Source organism: Lissotriton vulgaris, chromosome 10 (genome assembly GCF_964263255.1).
Source record: "Lissotriton vulgaris chromosome 10, aLisVul1.2, whole genome shotgun sequence".
NCBI lineage: Eukaryota > Metazoa > Chordata > Amphibia > Caudata > Salamandridae > Lissotriton > Lissotriton vulgaris.
In genome coordinates, this window is record NC_141698.1 from 152034588 (window position 1) to 152055059 (window position 20472).

Sequence of the window (20472 nt, forward strand, 5' to 3'; positions counted from 1 at the left end):
GTCCCATGGGAGGTCGAGGGACCGGTCGCGGAGCCAGCATCACCAATCCTCTTTGAAGCCTTCGCACGCGGGGTCAGGTAAGTCGAAGCATAAGTCGAAGAAGCGTTGTCGGTCTTCGAATTTCCCTCGCCCGTCGGCCGACACGGGAAAGGGTGCAGGTGGTGCCACTCCCACGGCTCAGCATGCGAAGCCTCATGGGTTGAGCCCGGCCTTTCCGGGACCAAACTTGACCCCTGCCCAGCTTCATCAGTTTTACGAAGCAATGCATGCCATCTTTGGCAAGCCCGACTCCCCCGGTGCACCTTCGGGCCCCGCAGACTTTGCTGGGGGCCCTAGGCCTTCGGCGCCGGCAGCTCTGGCACTGCAGGGCTCCCTGTATCCAGGTCTGTATCAGCACCAGTTGACCTTGTTACACCTCCCCCGGCGCCAACTCCACCGGCACCACCTCCACTGCCAGCTGGACACCCAGCCTTCGTCGACCCTGGCCTCTATCCCGATGCGGACACCGAACCGCCGTCGATCGGATACCGATGGGTCATTTTGTCCCTGTGTTCCACCCTGGCTCTTTTCGGCCAGTTTGGCAGCCAGAGGAGGGTGAGGAGGACTGGGAGCAGTCTGGTGACCCATCAACTGACCAGATTGAGTATGACCCGGACTGGAGAGAGGAACTAGGGGATGCCAGCAGTCTAGATACATTTCCAGACCTTGGCATGTTGTCTCCTCCTACCGTGGCTACGGAGGAGGGAGCGTCTTATGCAGTGGTGTTGCGTAGAGGCCTTGAACCTCGAGCTTCCTACAGTGGCAGTCAGGACTAACTGCCTGACAGAGGTGCTTCAGCCAGCAGCGAGGGCTGCAGAGCCCCTGCTGCCGTTCAATGTTGCCCTCACTGACAGCCTTGTTGGCACTTGATCCAGGCCCAACACAGGGGCTCCTGTGGATAGGATGGTTGCTCGGCGCCACCGCCAGGCCCCGGGTGACCCCCCTTTCCTTTCCCAACATCCCACTCCTGAAAGCTTGGTGGTCCAAGCTTCCACGTCCAAGAGCACATTCCCTAATGCCCCACCGTATAGAGAATCCAAAAAGCTGGATCAGCTTGGGAAGAATATGTGTTCTTCCTCCAGTTTAGGACTGCGATCCGCAAACACTGCATGTCTATTGGGCCGTTATTCCCACTCCGTGTGGGATACGGTGACATAAGTGCTGCCTCAGGGTCTGGAGGAGGCCCGGGCCATACTGTCCCGTGCCATGGCCGAGGGGAGAGACGCGACAAAGTTTTCGATCTGCTGTGGACTGGATACTGCCAACTCACTGGGTAGGACCATTTCAACGTCAGTGGCGCTTCGCCGACACGACTGGTCGACTGGTTTTCTGGGGGATGTCCAGAACACTCTAATGGACATGCCCTTTGATGGTGGTCACCTGTTTGGCAACAAGGCAGACAGTGCACTAGAGCTTTTCAAGGACTCTCGGGCTACGGCCAAGTCCTTGGGCCTCTCCACCACATGCCCTGCACAGTCTGCTTTTCGCCCCTTTTGTGGCTACGGAAGGGGTGACCCAACACGTTCCTTTCAGAGCCACAGTCCGGCGCAAACTGTTCCGACCCAGCGGGGCCGGGGACGTGAGAACAGATGGGGTTACCAGGGGTCAGCTTGCGGGCCAATCCACCACCGCCTTCCTCTACAACAGCCTCCAAACCCTCCTAGTCTGACCTTTCAGGCCCATCAAACGTCAGTGGGCTGCAGGATTCACCATCAGCTCCCCCACTGGCGCACCATCACTTCGGACAGGTGGGTTTTGCAGGTAGTTCGAGACTATACCTCCAGCCATGCCACCCCAGTACCATTGCATGTCGGGGGATCACCTGGCCCTTCTCCAACAGGAAGTTTTGGCTCTTGGCCAAGGGAGCCATTAAGCGCGTTCCTGCCCCAGAAGTAGTTAGTGGTTGTAATTCTCACTGCTTTCTGGTGCCTAAGAAGTACAAAGGCCTGCGTCCTATCTTGGATCTCAGGAATGTCAACCTCTTCCTCCAGAAGGAGAAGTTCAAAATGTTGACTCTCACTCAGGTCCTGTCTGCCCTCGACCCTGGAGCCTTAATAGTAGTGTTGGACTTGCAGAACGCTTATTTTCACATCCCCGTCCTGCCGGCCCACCGGCGTTACCTGAGGTTCATGGAAGGCCACAAGCACTTTCAGTTTACTGTGCTCCCCTTTGGCCTTACCAGCGCTCCTCGGGTATTCATGAAAGTGATGGCCGTGGTCTCTGCTCATCTGCGCAGTTCAGGGGTTTCAGTCTCCCCCTATCTCGACCACTTGTTGTTGAAAGCGGCCTCGCCCCAGGCAGTCATCTCACACCTCCAGAGTACGACCGACCTCCTGCATTCGCTGGGGTTCTCCATCTACGTGCCGAAGTCACTCCTGACTCCCTCTCAGAAGCTCCTCTTCATTGGAGCGGTTCTGGACACGACACAGTTTTGGGTCTATCCTCCTGAGTAACGAGTCCGGAATATTCGTACTATGATTCCAATCTTTCAGCCTCTATCCCGAGTTTGTCAGGCTGCCACTCCGGCTACTGGGCCTGATGGCCTCCTGCATCCTACTGGTAGATCATGCCAGAAGGCATATGCAGGCTCTGCAGTGGGACCTGATGATCCATGGGGCACAGCATCAGGGGAACCTGGCCGATGGCATCCAGATCTCGGAGGGCACTGCTCACCAACTGCAGTGGTGGCTCGCGAACCAGGTTTGGGTCAACGGCACATCCCTCTCGGTTTCCCAACCGGAGTTCACAGTGGTGACCGATGCATCCCTTCTGGGATGGGGCGGCCACATGGGAGAGGAGAAGATCAGAGGACTCAGGCCTCCAGCGGAGTCCAGGCTCCATATCAACCTTCAGGAGCTTTAGATGATTAGTCTTGCACTCAAGACATTCCTTCCCTCTGTCCGGGGAAGAGTAGTGCAGGTATTCACAGACAATACCACCGCCATGGGGTACTGCAAAAAGCCAGGCGGGTGGGGTTGTGGACCTTCTGTCAAGAGGCCCTCCGCCTCTGGACAGGCTGGAACATAAGGGCATATCCCTGGTGGTTCAACAAGTGGCAGGTTCACTGAAGGCCAGGGCGTCTGAACTCAGCCGCAGGTGCATGATGGATTACGAATGGCGTCTGCACTCGGAGGTGGTGCAAGTTCTCTTCGACAGTAGGGAGAGCCTTGGTTAGATCTATTCACCACCTAAGAGAACGCGCAATGTCAGCAATTCTGCGCGTTGGAATTTCCAAGGCGGCACACGCTCGGCAACGCTTTTTGTCGCAAGTGGAGTTGCGGTCTACTATACGCCTTTCTGCCTATACCACTGATGCCCAGAGTGCTGAAGAAGATAAAGCGCGACCTGGCCCAAGGCATTTTTGGGGCACCAGACTGGGCACGAAGAGTCTGGTACCCCGAGCTCTTGCCCATGGCCATCGATCCCCCGATCCGACTGCCTCTTCGGGAGGATCTTCTGTCGCAGCAGCAGGGGACTGTCCTCCACCCGAACCTGTCCAGCCTCCACCTCCTTGCGTGGAGATTGAGCGGCAACAGTTAACAGCTTTCGACCGTCCTGAAGTCTGGATGTTATCTTGGCAGCCAGGTGTCCCTCCACAAACATGGTATACGCCTGCAGATGGAACAAATTTGTGGCATGGTGCACATCAAAGGCTGTGGATCCCGATTCTTTGGCCCAGCAGGGCTCTGCTCTGGGCACTCCAAAGGGCTACCTCTCTGCCATTTCAGCCCTTCTTAGGCTTCCTGATCAGCCTTCTCTTTTCAAGTCCCCTGTTGTAAATCGCTTTCTTAAGGGCATTACTCATCCGTACTGCCTCAGTGGGACTTGAACTTAGTTCTTACCTATCTTATATGCGCTTCCTTTGAGCCACTACATAACTGTCCTCTAAGACTTTTAACTCCCAAAACTGCCTTTCTGGTGGCCATCACCTCTGCAGGCAGAGTGAGTGAGCTACCGGCTCTCTCTTCAAAACCTGCTTTTCTTGCTGTCCATCCGGACAAGGTTGTCCTCCCAACTCGTCCATCCTTTTTACCAAAGGTGGTTACTTCTTTTCACATTGGCCAAACCATCACTTTGCCCACCTTCTTTCTGCCTCCGCACCCTTCAAAAGAAAAAGAGCGGCTCCACCGTCTGGGTCCAAAACGTGCGCTTTCATTTTATTTGGATCGCACAAAACAATTCCAGGTGGATCTTTGTTGGCTACACGGGTTCCAAGAAAGGTCGGGCCATGCACAAGTGGACCAACCTCGATGGCTATTTTTGTGTATTAGAGCTTGCTACTCTTTGGTAAAGAAGAAGTCTCCAGTGGGGCTATGCGCCCATTCCACCACGGCGATGGCAGCTGCCACTGCTTTGGGACGTGGAGTCCCCCTTAATGACATGTGTCAGGCGGCTAAATGGGCATCGCTGCACACGTTCACTAGGCACTACTGCCTGGACAGTCAAGTACGGAGAGACCGCTTCTTTGGCCATTCTGTTCTCCAGGTCTTTCTGGTGTGAACTTGGTTCGCAGACCCACCTACGGGGTTGGTATTGCTGGGGTATCTATTTTAAGGTAAGGAATCTATAACTAACTGTTTCTTTCAGATGCACAAGTTACTTACCTTCGGTAACGATATATCTGTAAGAAACATAGGTTACTTATAGATTTCTTACCGCCCCACCCATCCTCCCGTTCTGCAAACTTATTTTTAGGGTTAAGTTATCCCTTTTCAGGGCCCTAGTATTTGTGCACCAGTGGTCAGTGTCTTGCATGGCTCTGCACTACTGGCGTGGAAAGTCGTAAACCGAACTAACGTCAGCACGCAAGGGCGGCGTCTAAGTAGCTGCCACAACATAATCTTGCCGACCACGAACGCGGAGCCGACAGACGCCACCTTCCGATGCGCATGGGTACTGCTGACGAAAAACTTTCCTGATCCAGTCTGATGCCTGGGTGTAATTCTAAGGTAAGGAATCTAGATCTAACCTACGTTTCTTACAGATCTATTGTTATTGAAGGGAAGTAACTTGTGCATTAATGTGCTTATTGTTTTAAGAGCATTTGAAGAAATTGAACACATATGAAAATATTTCACTTGCTTTATATCTTTCACAGGAGAGGTTGGTTTCCTTCATCATACACTCGGATGTTGACAGACACAATTCAAGAACCAATGCATGTGCCAAGGTAAAATATTTGGATTTATCAAAAGAGGTTGTGTATGTTAAACAAAAATACTACTGGCAGCCTATTTTCCTTTCTTTAAAATACTATTCTACGCTGTGATTTTGAAACACTCTTCTGACTTTACCATCATAATATTATTTCGATTTTATTAGGTTAAAAGCAAGAGTTAGAGGTTATTTGGATTTTAACCGCTATGCTGAATACTAGTCATTGAACATATTTATTGTCATAATTGTGTATATTGTATGATCTGTCAGTAAACCTGAAGCAGTTGTTAGAGGGCAAACTCTTTATTGGTGACCTGGGAGACCATAAAGTTGCCAAGATTTACCAAACACATATATCAAGCGACCCAGACACCTTTTCAGTCCTTAGGGCTACATGGGTAACAGATGTGGGGACTCTCAAGGATGAGGACTGGACAGAGGCGTTGGTGGCGCCTCAGGCAGCTGCCATTACAGCCTGGCTCAGACTGACCGGTGCCGTAGGTCATAAACCCTGGTCAAACCAAGAACGACTTATCTTACTCATCCATATACAAGCTGGCTCTTAGTGTAGGCTGTTCAAGCTTCTGCATGCATTCTTTAAATGTCAAAGACTCCTGGTCTTCCTGTAAATATTGCTTCCTTGCAGTTACCCTATATGCAAATACCAAAAATCCGGCCCATAAGTTAAAAAGCTTTATCCTTTCCATTACTTGCCGCTCTGTGGTGAAACACTAGCTTGACATTCTGAGCTTCATTGGGGACAATTGACCTGATGCTCTGTTTTTAACAGCCAAAATTGATGAATTTGTGGCACTCCCAGGTATGTGGTTTTGATCAAGTATTGAATTCAATAAGGTGTTGGGTGCCTGTGGGTATAGCCCTCTGATCCAGGGCATGAACACAATATAGAAACAGTTGCTCCATCTAAGACTAGAACAGCGTCCCCGCTAGGCACTCCAAAATAAATTTCAGTAGATTGTGTACACTTCAGTAAAGTATTTATTTAACTCATAAAGTTGGTGTCTACCAATTTTATATTGAAAAAGTTCATTGAAAGCGTTTTTTTGAAACCTAAATCACAGTGAGTCAACAGTTCACTCAATCACAGTTAACACAATCCTAGTGCATTTCGGGATAATGCCCTTCGTCAGGGGAATTTTCCATTCTTCAGTGATAATACGGAACCTCCATGAACCTCTACGTGATCCGCAGTGACATTAACAGGAACATGGGTGAATGAGAGATCATTGCCGGATGTTGTTGTGGAATTCCAGAGGGGTATTGCGCAGTTTTCTTTTTTTTGTTTTGAGTTTTATATAGTGCGAACTAGACCCGAAGGTATCCGAGCGCTTTACATGAGTACCAGTTGCGTTACAGGAGGACACATTAATTTTTGTAAGGCTCAAAGAAATTAAGTGACTTAACCAGAATCACAGGATGTTGAGCATCCCTGCCGAGACTTGAACCCAGTTCCCCAGCTCCGAAGTCGACCGCTCTAGCCATTAGGCATTGATATGGAAGTGGGTGGTATTACCATCAATCAACCATAAAATGTGACACAGCAGAATTCTCAGGGTTCAATTGTGAGGGAATAGTTTTCTCCTTGAAATTGTCATCAATCTTCTCATTTTCTGGCGCTCTGATAATACTGCCTCTACCTCTCTAGTTCCACTGCGGTATTCTTACAAGATTGCCTTGGTTATTGCCAATACATACCCAAGTTTTTGAATGTCCTGCTTCTTGGTGATCTAAATCTTCATCTTAAGCCGACACACTTCTCTTTGAAATTTAACCTTATTCAGGACTCAGAAACTGCTCAGCTGAAGCAGCTTGTAAAGACCTCCACACATGTGGCTGTGCATATGTTAGGCCTAGTATTTTTAAATTTGTCTGATCTGAAAGTTTATCTTCCTGTGCCCCCTGATATGGTACGATCATTCTGCTGTGCCTATCCTTGTAACTCTCCACTGTCTATCTTTATTCATGGTCATTCTGACGAATACCGCAAATTTATGGCCTAGGTGTGATCCTTCGGAATTTAGCTTGATGTTACTATCATCCAAACCTGATCTTGGCCAGTTGGCATCTGAAGCTGATTCCAACATCAAAGAGTGGTTCAAGACTTCCTTAAACATGCTGGCCCCACTCACTGACTGTCCTAGAACCACTGTTAAATTTCTTACATCCTGGATCGAGTCACATCTTCGTGACTATAAAAAAGGTGTAAAGTTCTGGAAAGAGAAGGGTGTAAAAACTATGCTGCCAGGGTTGGGAAGAATTTCAAAGAGGCCATCAACTGCTGAGCCTTCTCCAAGGCAAGGTCACCCCCACTCCGCTGCACCTGCCTGCCACCTGCCAGAGCCTTGCTGCTGACTGCTGCCTGCCTGCCTGAGCCTCGCTCCGCCACCTCACTGCTGCCTTCGGCACTTTCCCCCCTCCTGCTGCTCCGCTGCTGCCTACCTCGCTCTTCCCCTCTGCTGACACCCCGTTTTTCCTTTCTCCCTTCCTGCTTGCCTGAACCCCCCCTTTGCTGCCCTCCCCCTTCCTTGGGTCTCCTCCGCCGCAGCCGCCGTAGAGCCGCCCTGTGAGCCCCTTCCCGCCACAGACCTCCGCCGACCCCGCCCCCCCCTGCCCATTGGACGCCCCGCTCCCGCCACCCAGCTGACCCGCCCTCCAGGCTCCTCTCTTATGACGCCCCCAGAGCGACCGCGCAGCGGACGCGCGCAGCGGGAGCACCGATTGAGCGCCGAAGGTGCGCCAAAGGTAAGCCCGTCTGCGCCCGTCCGCGCCTGGACCGCGCCCAGTGCCAGGACCCCTGGACCCCGCAGACACCAGCCCACCCGCCGAACCTACCTCGCCACCAAACTCATCGCACTCAACGCCGGCCGAAGCCCGGGTTGCTACCGAGCCACCCCAAGACGCACCCACGGACCCTTCTGCTGCCACTCCTGCAAGTTCACCAGCATCCGGGCCTGCACTACACCGGCACCGACCAAGACGGACAACAGCAGCAGCCACCTGAAGTGCATCCTGCTCAACACCCGCTCCGTCCACAGACACGCCGTCGAGCTCTGGAACCTGCTCGACACCACAGCGCCAGACGTCGCCTTCATCACGGAAACCTGGATGAACGCCTCCTCAGTGCCCGACATCGCCATCGCCATCCCATACGGCTACAAGATCATCCGGAGGGACCGCATCAACCAGACTGGAGGAGGCATCGCCATCGTCCACAGGAACACCATCCGCATCACGACCAACACCGACGACACCCTCACACCCGCCGAGCACCTGCACTTCCAGATCCACATCAACCCCAAGACCACCCTCAGAGGCACCCTCATCTACAGACCCCCAGGACCACGCACACAATTCAGCAAGGACATCGCCGACTTCGTCAGCCCGCACGCCCTCCCCTCCGCTGACTACATCCTCCTCGGGGACCTCAACTTCCACCTGGAGAACAACAACGACCGCAACACCACCACCCTGCTGGACAACCTCGCTAACCTCGGACTCAAGCAACTGGTGACCACCCTCACCCACTACGCCAGACACACACACTCGACCCCGTCTTCTCATCCAGCAAGGACATCGCCTTCAGCCACGCCACCGGACTCCACTGGACGGACCACAGTTGCGTCCACTTCAGCTTCACAAGGACCACGACCCACCACCACCAGCAACAGGTTGCACGCAGAAGCTGGAACAAGATCACAACCGACCAGCTCGCGACTTCCCTGAGCAAGAACCCACCCACCAGCGCAACGAACCCCAGCCGAGCGGCCACCAACCTCACAAAGTTGATCAGCGACTGCGCAGACGACCTCGCCCCTCTGAAGACCCCGCCCAGCAGACCCGGCAGCAAGAAAGCCCCATGGTTTACCGACGAACTCAAGAGCTCCAAGAAGAACTGCAGAACCCTCGAGAAAGACTGGCGCAGAAACCCAACACCGGACAACATGACTGCCCTCAAGCTCGCCACCCGAAAACACCACCAACTGATCCACGCCACCAAGAAAACTGCATTCAAGGAACGACTGGACAACAACGCACACAACAGCAAGGAGCTTTTCAACATAGTCAAAGAGCTCTCCAACCCCAACGCCGGAAACAAGACATCACCCCTTCGCAAGACCTCTGCAACTCCCTCGCCGCCTACTTCCACAACAAGATCGCGGACATACACAACAGCTTCAGCACTCAACCGACGCACGCCACGACCGAACCACCGCCCCCCACCACCACCCTCCACGCCTGGACCCCGATCGGCACCGAAGACACCGTCCGCACGATGAACTCCATCCACTCCGGATCTCCGACCGACCCCTGCCCTCACCTCGTCTTCAACAAGGCCGACGTTGTCATCGCACCCCACCTGCGGGACATCATCAACACCTCCTTCGACACCGCTACCTTCCCAGGGAGCTGGAAGCACGCCGAACTCAGCGCTCTACTAAAGAAGCCATCAGCCGACCCCACCGACCTCAAGAACTACCGCCCCATCTCGCTGCTCCCGTTCCCTGAAAAAGTCATCGAGAAGACCGTCAACAAACAGCTGGCTGCCTTCCTCGAGACGAACGGATCCCTTGACCTCTCGCAGTCTGGCTTCCGGGCCAACCACAGCACCAAGACCGCCCTGATCGCAGCAACCGATGACATCCGAGCCCTGCTCGACAACGGAGAAACAGCGGCCCTCATCCTCCTGGACCTCTCCGAGGCCTTCGACACTGTCTGCCACCGCACCCTAGTGCAGCGCCTCAGCAACGTCGGAATCCAGGAGAAGGCACTAGAGTGGATCATCTCCTTCCTCTCCGGAAGTCACAGAGTCCGCCTCCCCCCGTTCAGATCAGAAGCCACCGAAGTCATCTGCGGCGTTCCTCAAGGCTCCTCGCTCAGCCCTACCCTCTTCAACGTCTACATGAGCCCCCTCGCAGCCATCGCACGCCAGCACAACCTCAACATCATCCCCTACGCCGACGACACCCAGCTGATCTTCTCCCTCACCAACTACCCCGCCACCACCAGAGCCAACCTACATGAAGGGATGAAAGAGGTAGCCGAATGGATGAAGAACAGCCGCCTGAAACTGAACTCGGACAAGACCGAAGTCCTCATCCTGGGATCTTCACCCTCCGCCTGGGACGACTCCTGGTGGCCCCCCGCCTTAGGCAGCGCACCCAAACCATCAGACCACGCACGCAACCTGGGCTTCATCCTGGACTCCTCCCTCTCCATGACCAGACAAGTCAACGCCGTCTCCTCGTCATGCTTCAACATCCTGCGCATGCTACGGAAGATCTTCCGGTGGATCCCCACCGAGACCAGGAAGACGGTCACCCAGGCCCTCGTCATCAGCCGTCTGGACTACGGGAACTCCCTCTACGCCGGAACCACCGCCAAACTCCAGAAGAGACTCCAGCGGACCCAGAACGCCTCAGCACGACTCATCCTGGACATCCCCCGCCACAACCACATCTCAGGACACCTGAGAGACCTGCACTGGCTCCCGGTCAACAAGAGAATCACCTTCCGTCTCCTCACCCACGCACACAAAGCCCTACACAACCAAGGTCCAGGATACCTCAACAGCCGCCTCAACTTCTACGCTCCCAAACGCCAGCTTCGATCGACCGGCCACGCCCTCGCCGCTGTCCCCCGCATCCGAAGAGCCACCACAGGGGGAAGGTCCTTCTCGTACCTCGCCGCCAAGACTTGGAACTCCCTCCCGACCCACCTCCGCCTGACCCAGGACCACCTCGCCTTCAGGAAGCAGCTCAAGACCTGGCTGTTCGAGCATAGCGGACCCCCCCCTTTCCCCAGCGCCTTGAGACCCTCCGGGTGAGTAGCGCGCTTTATAAATGCTTTGATTGATTGATTGATCAAGATTTACCATAAAACCATTAGAAGCCCTGTGCTGCCTCCTTTGCCACCAACATTGATTGTACTTCCAATACAATGTACAGTGGAGATCTTTTCCATTGTACAATCTTTGTCAGATCCCTCTGCAAAATATCCGGAGGCTGCCCCGACAATTGGCTGTTGAAGGCAAGTTCACCCTAGGCAGTCGTCTTACAACTCTGGGCTACGGTGAACCTTCTGCACTCGCTGGGTTCACTATCAATGTGCCAAAGTTACACCAGAGTCCCCATCAGATGCTCCTTTTCATCGACGCTGTTCTGGATACAGTGCAGTTTTGAGCCTATCCTCTCAAGCGTTGAGTCCAGGATATTCAGGCTATGATGTCACTGTTTCAGCCTGGATTTCGGTGAGACTGACGTTGAGGCTGTTGAGCCTCATGGCCTTCTGCATCCTTCTTGTGGCACATGCTCGCTGGCTTGTGAGGGCTGTGCAGTGGGTCCAGAAACTCCAGTGGGCACAGCATCAGGGGAATCTCTCCAACATGGGCCAGATCTCACCGGGAACCGATATAGACCTGCTGTGGTGGGTAATTAACCACAGTTGTGTCAGGGGTAGACCCCTTTCCCTTCCCCACTCAGAGCTGACTATGGTAACAGATGCCTCACTTCTGGGCTGGGGCGGCTATGAGAAAGAGCTGGAGATCTGAGGACTCTGCTTTGCAGCCGTAGCCAGACTCCACATCAACCTCTGAGCAATCCGATTGGCATTTACGATCTTCCTTCCATCATGGGTAGGCTTCTCAGACAACACCCCTGCCATGTGTTACTGCAACAAACAGGGTGGGTGGGGTTGTGGACCCTTTGTCAAGAGGCTCTGCAGCTCTGGACATGGCTGGAACATCAGGGCATATCCCTGGTGGTTCAACACCTGGCAGGCACTCTAAATGCTAGGGCGGACAAACTCAGCCATTGATGCCTAGCCGATCACAAATGGCATCTCCATCGAGAGGTGGAGTAAGGTCTCTTCCAAGAATGGATAAAGCGTTGGTTGGCTCTGTTCACCTCAGTCAAGAATGCACAATGTCAACAGTTTTGGCATTAGAGTTGTCAAGACGGCCTCACTCGGAGATCCTTTTTATCTTGCGTGGAGCTCAGGCCCTCCTGTACACCTATCCGCCAATACCACTTGTGCCCAGATGGCTCAAGAAGATCGGGAATGACCAGGTCCAAGTCATTCTGGTGGCTCTGGATTGGGCAGGGAGAGTCTGGTATCCTGAGCTGTTGAGCATATGCATGGGTCCTCCGATCAACCCGCCTCTTCTGGAGGATTTTCTGTCACAGCAACAGGGTAGGGTCCTGCACCCGAACCTGACAACGCTTTGCCTTAATGCATGGAGACTGAGTGGTAACAATTGACAGCTTTCGACCTTCCACCCGAAGTCTGCAACGTTATCTTGGCAGCCAGGCGTACCTCCACCAACATTGTATATGCCTGTAGCAAGTTTATGACCTGCTGTACAGATAAGCAAGTTGACCCCCTGTCTGCACCCCTTTCCCAGATTCTTCTGTTTATTCTTACTCTAGCACAGTAGGGCTCTGCTTTGGGCGCCTTACAAGGCTATCTTTCTGCCATCTCCGCATTTCAGCGCCAGAACAGCCATCTTTGTTGAAATCCCGTATTGTACATAGATCACCCTTCATTATACCACAGTGGGACCTTAATTTAGTCCTACGATTTCTCATGTGCACTTCTTTGGAGCCGTTACACAACTGCCCTAGCGGGCTCCTAACTATAAAAACTGCCTTTCTAGAGGCAAAAACATCTGCCCGGAGGGTCAGTGACTAAAGGCATTTTTATCTCACCCTCCCTACTGTATCATCTACCAAGACAAGCTGCTCCTTCAGACTAGAGAATCCTTTTTTACCAAAGTTGTTCACTCCCTTTAATGTAGGCCACTCCATCACCTTGCCTACTTCTTCCGCTTCGCCTCACCTAAAGAAGAGGAGAGACTCCATCGCCTGTACCCAAAAAGAGTGTTGTCATTCTACCTTGACCACACAAAAGAGTTCTGGGTGGATGATCAACTCTTTGTAAGGTATGTTGGAGCCAAAATATGAAAGGCGGTGCAAAAACAGACCATCTAAAGAAGGATAGTGCTCTGCAGAAAAATCTGGTATGCATTGGCAAAAAGCAACCTCCTTAAGGTTTGCGAGCTCACTATACTAGAGCCAAGGCTGCGACCACTGCGTTAGCTCGCAGAGAATCCATCCAAGATATCTGGCAGGCAGCAATGTGGGCTTCCCTGCATATGTTTATGAAGCACTACTGCTTTGACAGTCATGTCCATCGAGATGGGAATTTTGCCCATTCGGTCATTCAGGACTTCCAGTATAATCTGTGTTGCAGTTCCACCTCCAGAGAGGTATTGCTTTGGTATCTATTCTGAGGTAAGGAATCTGTGGCTAAAAATATCTTTCAGATGAAGAAGTTACATTCCTTCGTTATCACCTGATCTGGTAGAGACTATAATTCGCTGCAGATTCCTAACTGACCCACCCATCCTCTCCGCAAACAAATTAAGGGTGAAAGGATGTTTCCCTTTTAAGAGCCTACTTTCATGCACCAGTGGTCAGTGTTGTTTGTGGCTCAACACTTCTGGAGAGGAAAGTCGCGAAAAGAAACTGACATCAGCTTGTTTTGCTGGAGCCTATATCATCACAGTGTACATCACTTCCTATGCATACGACGCTATGCGGAGTGAACAACATCACCTACTGGTGTGCAGGGGTACTGCTCACAAAATAAAAACTGGATCCCGTCTGATGCCTGGGGAGAATTCTAAGGTAGGAATATCCAGCTTAATAGAGTCTCTACTAGATAAGGCGATACCAAAGGTAAGTAACTTATTTTGTAGGGTTGCCACAGTTTTATTAAGAATACAGAAGAAGCAAATTATGGATGTACATTCAGGTTCAATTACATCCACACCGTTCTAAAAGTGTCACATTATTCAAAAGCATTTTGGTGTCCTGACTCTTGGTGTCTTGATTTCCCTTTTCTCTGTCTCAAAACTTAGAAACATACTTCTCCAGATGTTTCACATCTTGTTTGTTCTTCAGCATGTAGCCTTTGAACTTCATAACCTCCTGCATTGATGTCATTTCCACCTCCATCAGCGGGGGGACTGAAGGTCCATCTGCATCACCATCCTTATATTTCCAACCTTGTGAAATACCGAATCTGCAGGGTCGAGAACCCTTTTGAACCTTTTCATGTACCCCCTTTAATGTGGATTATATTCAGTAAATACGTTCTGTTTTTTTCTATTCCGCTGTTTATTTTCCTTCTGCAACATATCCACAGCCAGGGGGATTTACCACTGACGTCTGATTGCTGCCTCTGTATCACAGCCACTGGCGATAGTTCCCACCATTGGCTGTTCAGTTCTTCTATCTCTCCTTATTGCCACGCTGTTTGGTGTTGAGGAATCCCCATGGTGTTCGTATGCTGGATGGTAATGCATCAGCCCCTCGGACTAATAAATGTCTCTGTTTGTCACACTATGTTGACAGCCTCTGTGTAGACCGGGAGGGTAGTTCTCAAATTATTCAGGTCCAATTCAAGCATCAGTGCACTAAGGAGAGAATTCAATTCCCCCACCTGGGATCCCCCTCCAGTGCCAGACCTTCGAGAGGGATCTGTTCCAGAACCAAAATGAAATGCAGTCAGCTTACTGGCCACATGTGTACGCTCACATTAAGGTGTTTGACAACTTTTGCTTTTAATTTACACAGGGGAGTCTCATTTGAATGATGTCATCCAGTTGTGGCGAGCAACCTCCCATTCATATAAAGGCAAACCATAGTTGCCAAGTGGCCTCATTTTATGTGACACCGTTGGCCCGCGCATTTTGCGATTTAGGTTTTCACTATTAAAACTGAAAATACAGGCTTGAAATCTAAGCATATAAAGTGAATGTGGCTAAACCACCTTTGTTTATCATAAGGTATCTCACATGAGATTTGTCAGCTATGTAGATTAAAGACTAATCGGATATCACCTATAACAATGCTTCATGATTTTTTTTAAATTCTTTTTATTGATATATAACAAATAATGAAACAAAATTAACAAATGCATTGGGGTAGATCGACGTTATTTCTGCAGTGCTCAGAGCAGAGGAAGTCTCGCAAACAGATTATGATACACAGAATGGTATAGAACCTAGGATCAAGGGGAACCCTGAGTATCCGAATCAGACCGTCCGGCTGGGGGAGCACAAATGTCACCACGGTAAGCATTCCACGGCCCCCAAACTTTTATCCACTTTTCAGGGCAGCCTCTCGCAACATACACGGCACGCTCCCGGAACATACACCAGTCCAGATCCTGGGCCCATTTAGTGTGCTGCGGTGGTTGGGTTGCTCCCCAAAGCTGTGCTATATTACGCTTCGCAATCATGCAGGCCAGTGTAACACATTGCTTTAGGTATTGATTAAGATCAGTCGGTTCCCAGATATTCAAGAGACACCTGCGCGCTTCCAATTTCACCTCACAGCCCAGGACCTCATTCAAAGTGTCGGGAGTATCACGCCAATAATTCTGAACACTATCACAGTGCCACAGTATGTGCAGAAACGTCGCAACCTCTCCACAGCCTCTCTTGGATTCGCCATTCGTACTCCATCCCATCCTCACCAGACCCGGACCCGTGACATACGATCAATGTAAGATCTTTAATTGCACCAGACGCAACCTCATCTGTATCGCTACTACTCTAGGAGAGGGCACAGCTTCAATCCAATCTTCATCGTCTATCTCCAAACCATCAGCAACCCACGCAACCCTGAGTGACCCCAACGGGTCCTCCATGTGATTAATCAACTTTCGATAGATCAATAAAATGGTTTTCTCTGGTATATCCCCATCCAATACACTGTCCTCAAGAGGGGAGGCCTCGGGGAGGGCTTCCCCCGGTAGCACATGGGAGAGGAGGGCATGCCTGACCTGCAGATTACGAAACCGCTCATTGTTATGAAGGTGATGCCTCTGCTGGAGCGCTTCGAAGGAGAGTATTTCCCCTTTCTCCCGGACATCTTTAATCTGACCGATACCAATCAACTCCCACTTGTCAAATCCTTTGGTGGTCCACAGATTGCCCAATTTGGCGGAGCTAAAGAGAGGGGTTGCGAGAGACAATCTCCCTTCCCATCCCAGACTCCTGTTAGCCGCATGCCAGACCTTCACCGCATTTGAGGTGGGGTCCGCGAGCGAAAACCGTCCTGGACGATTATATAAGGCCCCAAGGAAATCTCCGCCGGGCGATTGACTACGATCCAGAGAGTATCCAGGGTCTCCAGGCAAACCATAAACTATATGGTTAATAGCCGCCAACTGGGAGGCCCAATAATATTTCTTCAGATCAGGAAGCCCGATACCTCCATCATACCAGGCCAGGGTGAGTTTAGTATAAGTGATACGGGGTCTACCATCCCATAGAAGTGGTCTCTGAAGCGCCTCTATCTCCTTAAAATATTTAGCGGGAACAGGGTCCATAGCGTTTTGGAGAGCATATAAGAACTGAGGAAGCACCAACATTTTAAACAATACTGCCCTACCCAGGAGAGACCGAGGCAACGCCCTCCAGTGCTGAATATCAGTGCGTAATCTTGCCAGCGGAGGCAACAAGTTCTCCACATATCTTGTCTTGGCATCCAAGGCAATATAAATTCCCAAATACACAAAGCCCATGGTAGTAATTTGAAGGGGGCAGGTCTGTGGAATCACCGGCGGGTTTCCTGGCAATACTAACATTACAGATTTCGCCCAATTAATAGCAAAGCCCGAGAACTCACCAAACACTCTGAGAATGTTGAGAAAGGCAAGCAAAGATGATCTAGGCGAAGTAAGATAAAGAAGCACATCATAAGCATCAAGCTAAATTTTGTCTTCCCAATCCGGGGACCACCGCAGCCCACGAACAGACCTATCCCATCTGACCCAAGCCGCCAATGGCTCCAGCGCCAACGCAAACAGAAGGGGCGACAGAGGACATCCCTGCCGTGTACCCCTCTCCAAAGCAAAATCACAGGATTGACAGTTGTTCACAACAACGCGAGCCAAAGGGGCAGTATATAGCCGGCGCACCCATCCAATAAACTCAGGCCCGAAACCCAGCCTCTCTAACACAGCGAATAGGTACGACCATTCGACCCGGTCAAAAGCCATGGTGGCGTCCAGGGACACCAAAATGGCTGGTTGCGACAAATCTCGGGCCCTACCCAGTACTCTGTGCAAACGCCGAAGGTTCAATGCAGTGTTGCGGCGTGGCATAAAGCCCGACTGGTCCGGGTGTACCAAGGTGGAGATCACTTTTACCAACCTGATCGCCAGTACTTTGGCCAAGATCTTGGGTTCCGCGTTAAGCAAAGAGATGGGCCTATAGGAAGAGGGGGAGGTTCGGGGCTTACCTGGCTTGTGGATAACAACTATATTTGCCATCCGCTGATCATAGGGGAGGCTACCAGACTCTTTACTCTCAAGAAACATGGCTCTAATATGCGACGCAATTTTGTAAGCATTCAATTTAAAGAGTTCAATCGGAATACCATTGGGACCGGTCACCTTCCCCGAGTTAGTACTCTTGATGGCACCCGCTATTTCGTCATCCGTAATCGCAGAATCCGTATATTTCCGATCTTCTTCAGACAAGCTAGGCATGATAATGTCTCTAATCATCTCGGCTTGCTCAGCGCCAGTATATGCGTCTGAGGAAGCATAGACACTCTGATAGTAGCAGCCAAAGGAATCAGCGATCCTCTGAGGATCCGTAAGAGCCTCAGGACCATCACTCTCAAGCTCAGGCACCAACCGAGAGGCACGTTCTCCACGCTCAAGCCACGCTATAAGCTTGCCAGCTCTATCACCGTGCTCATAAATCCTACTCTGGACATCGTTATGTTGCGTTACCGCCGATTCCCTGGACAGCCTGTGGTACTCGTCCTGCTTGAGGTGCAGCTGATGTTGATTCTCAACCGGAGCACCGCCAGCAACTTGCTTCGCCAAATCAACGACCTCCGCTTCAACAGTATTATTCTCCGCCAAGCGCCTCTTTTTTCCACCCGCGATGAGAGACAGGGCCTCTCCGCGTAGAACAACTTTATACGCCTCCTATAACGTCCGCGCAGAATCCACCGTACCCTGATTATATTGAAAGTACTGTTCCGAAGCCCTACATATTTCTGTCCTAATGACGGGGTCTCGAAGGTGCCAGGGGTTGATAGGCGCCACTCTACCCACCGTAGGCTGTCCCATCTCAACTCGAACCCAAACTGGGGAGTGATCGGAAACTCCTCTACCTGAATGACGCGTCTCCCTGACAGTGTCCGCCATGGCTGCCGGCAGTAGGATATAGTCAAGCCGCGACATAGAGCCATGTGCCGCCGAGAGATGTGTATAGCTCCGTAGTGCAGGATTCAAGAGACGCCACACATCAATCAGACCCAATGATTCCAAGAATTCGGGGAGCCATTGACGCGATGGGGGGAGCGATCTCGGCGGGGTACGGTCTAAACTGCCATCGATGGCGGTATTAAAGTCGCCACCAAGAACTAGAAGACCAAGTGGGAGTGAAAGAAAAACCTTAGCAAGATCCTTAAAGGTGTCAGATTGGAGGCCCGGGGGGAACATAGATAGAAAGAAAAGTGACAACTTTTACCCCGACCGTCCCAGAGACACACACATATCTGCCCCGCTGATCAGACCACGTAGCTTGATTCTCCAATGGAAAGGACTTCTTCACCAAGATTCCAACCCCCCTGGAGCCTGTCAAGAAGCCCGCATGCGCAATCAGTTTATATACCCCTCTATGAAGGGCCATACAACGGTTACCAACAAGATGTGTCTCCTGCAAAAGTACCACATCGGGTGAATGACGCCTGATAAGCTGGCCAACCATCCCTCTCTTAATTTTGTCACCCAGACCATTCACGTTCCAACTCAACACCCGGATCCCGGATCCATGATTAGAGCAAGACATTCACCCCACTCCACACGCGCACATTCAAATCTGCCAACACCCAATGCAATTCAAAACGAAACTGGAATCAAAAAGAAACAAAGAACTCCCCCCCCCCGCCCCCTCCCTCAAAACTCCACCCCCCCTCCCTGCACCCCTGCATTAGGACAATGCCCCAACCCCAACTAGCAGTGTGCCTGTCGCCCCTCCCAACAATGGTAACTAAAAGTAGGAAGAGGAGGCGCCTGCCGCACGGCTCCAAACCCCTTCCCCCAGGAATCATGCCGGAGGAACAAACGTATTAGCCCGAAGCATTACTGTTACACGTTAAGAAAAGGTTATATCCACCCCGTGTCCAAAAGTCAATTGAGTCGCATAATACAGAAGTCCATCATTCCGGGCCCTGCCGCTCACCTTCAGCCTCTTGTCGCCGGTCTTCAGCACCACCAGCCAACACAGTGTCTAACCAATCCGATGCCACCTCTGCATTGTCAAAAAACCATGTCTTCCCATTCGCTTCGACTCGTAGCTTGGCTGGATATAGCATCGAGTATTTCATCTGTTTGTCTGTCATCCTCCGCTTGACTTGGAGGAAACTCTGACGCATCCTCTGTACAGCTTGTGTAAAGTCTGGAAAAAAGGCCACAGTAGTATTTTCATAACGAAGCGGGCCGTCCGCCCGTGAGGCCTGAAGTATGACATCACGGTCCCGAAAATTCAGGACCCTCGCGATCATGGGTCTAGGTGGCGCCCCTACTTTCGGCGGCCCGCCCGGAACTCTATGTGCCCTCTCCACTGTAAAAAGCTTGCCGAGTCCCTTAGGCTTCAAATGTTTAAGGAGCAGGTCTTCCACAAAGAGATCAGGGGTACGATCTGCTGCCTTTTCCGGTACACCTAGGATGCGAACGTTGTTGCGCCTATTACGGCCCTCATAGTCATCCAGCAGTCGTTGGGTCTCTTCCCTACCTGCTTGCAATGCCCGGATCTCTCTCTGCATTTCAGCGACGTCGACTACCAAGCTGGTCGTTTTGATGTCCAGGGACTTCACTTTTTCGCTTGTCTTAGCGTGAACCGTGCGAAGAAGGTTAACATCAATTTTAACCGAGTCCAGTTTGGTATCAAGCGCATCCATCCTGGTCCCCATAGACGCCTCAATTCTAGTGACAACATCCATTATGTCTTTCAAGGAAGGCTCGGAGCTGCCACTTGGGGAGGCCGGTCTGGTTGCGGGGTGTTGCCTCTGGTCACTCGGAGATCCCTTAGGAAGCGTATATCTGTCCAGTTTATTGGACTGGACCGATCTCTGCCCTCTCCCACCTTTGGGGGGAGGTTTCCCGACCTCCGGCCTCACCGCCATGGTGGGTGATTGAGGGGCTTCAATCGGCCGATCAATGTCG

General features: G+C 51.6%; 1 protein-coding gene across 1 annotated transcript in view; it reads left to right on the top strand.

Annotated features, from left to right (window-relative positions):
• The window catches only part of BAIAP2L1 (BAR/IMD domain containing adaptor protein 2 like 1), a 490712-nt gene that overhangs the window by 374014 nt on the left and 96226 nt on the right, over positions 1 to 20472 (top strand). Inside the window, exon 11 of the mRNA XM_086940727.1 lies at positions 5138 to 5209. Within this exon, the coding sequence (XP_086796853.1) occupies positions 5138 to 5209 (72 nt within the window). The remainder of the gene's footprint in view (positions 1 to 5137; positions 5210 to 20472) is intronic.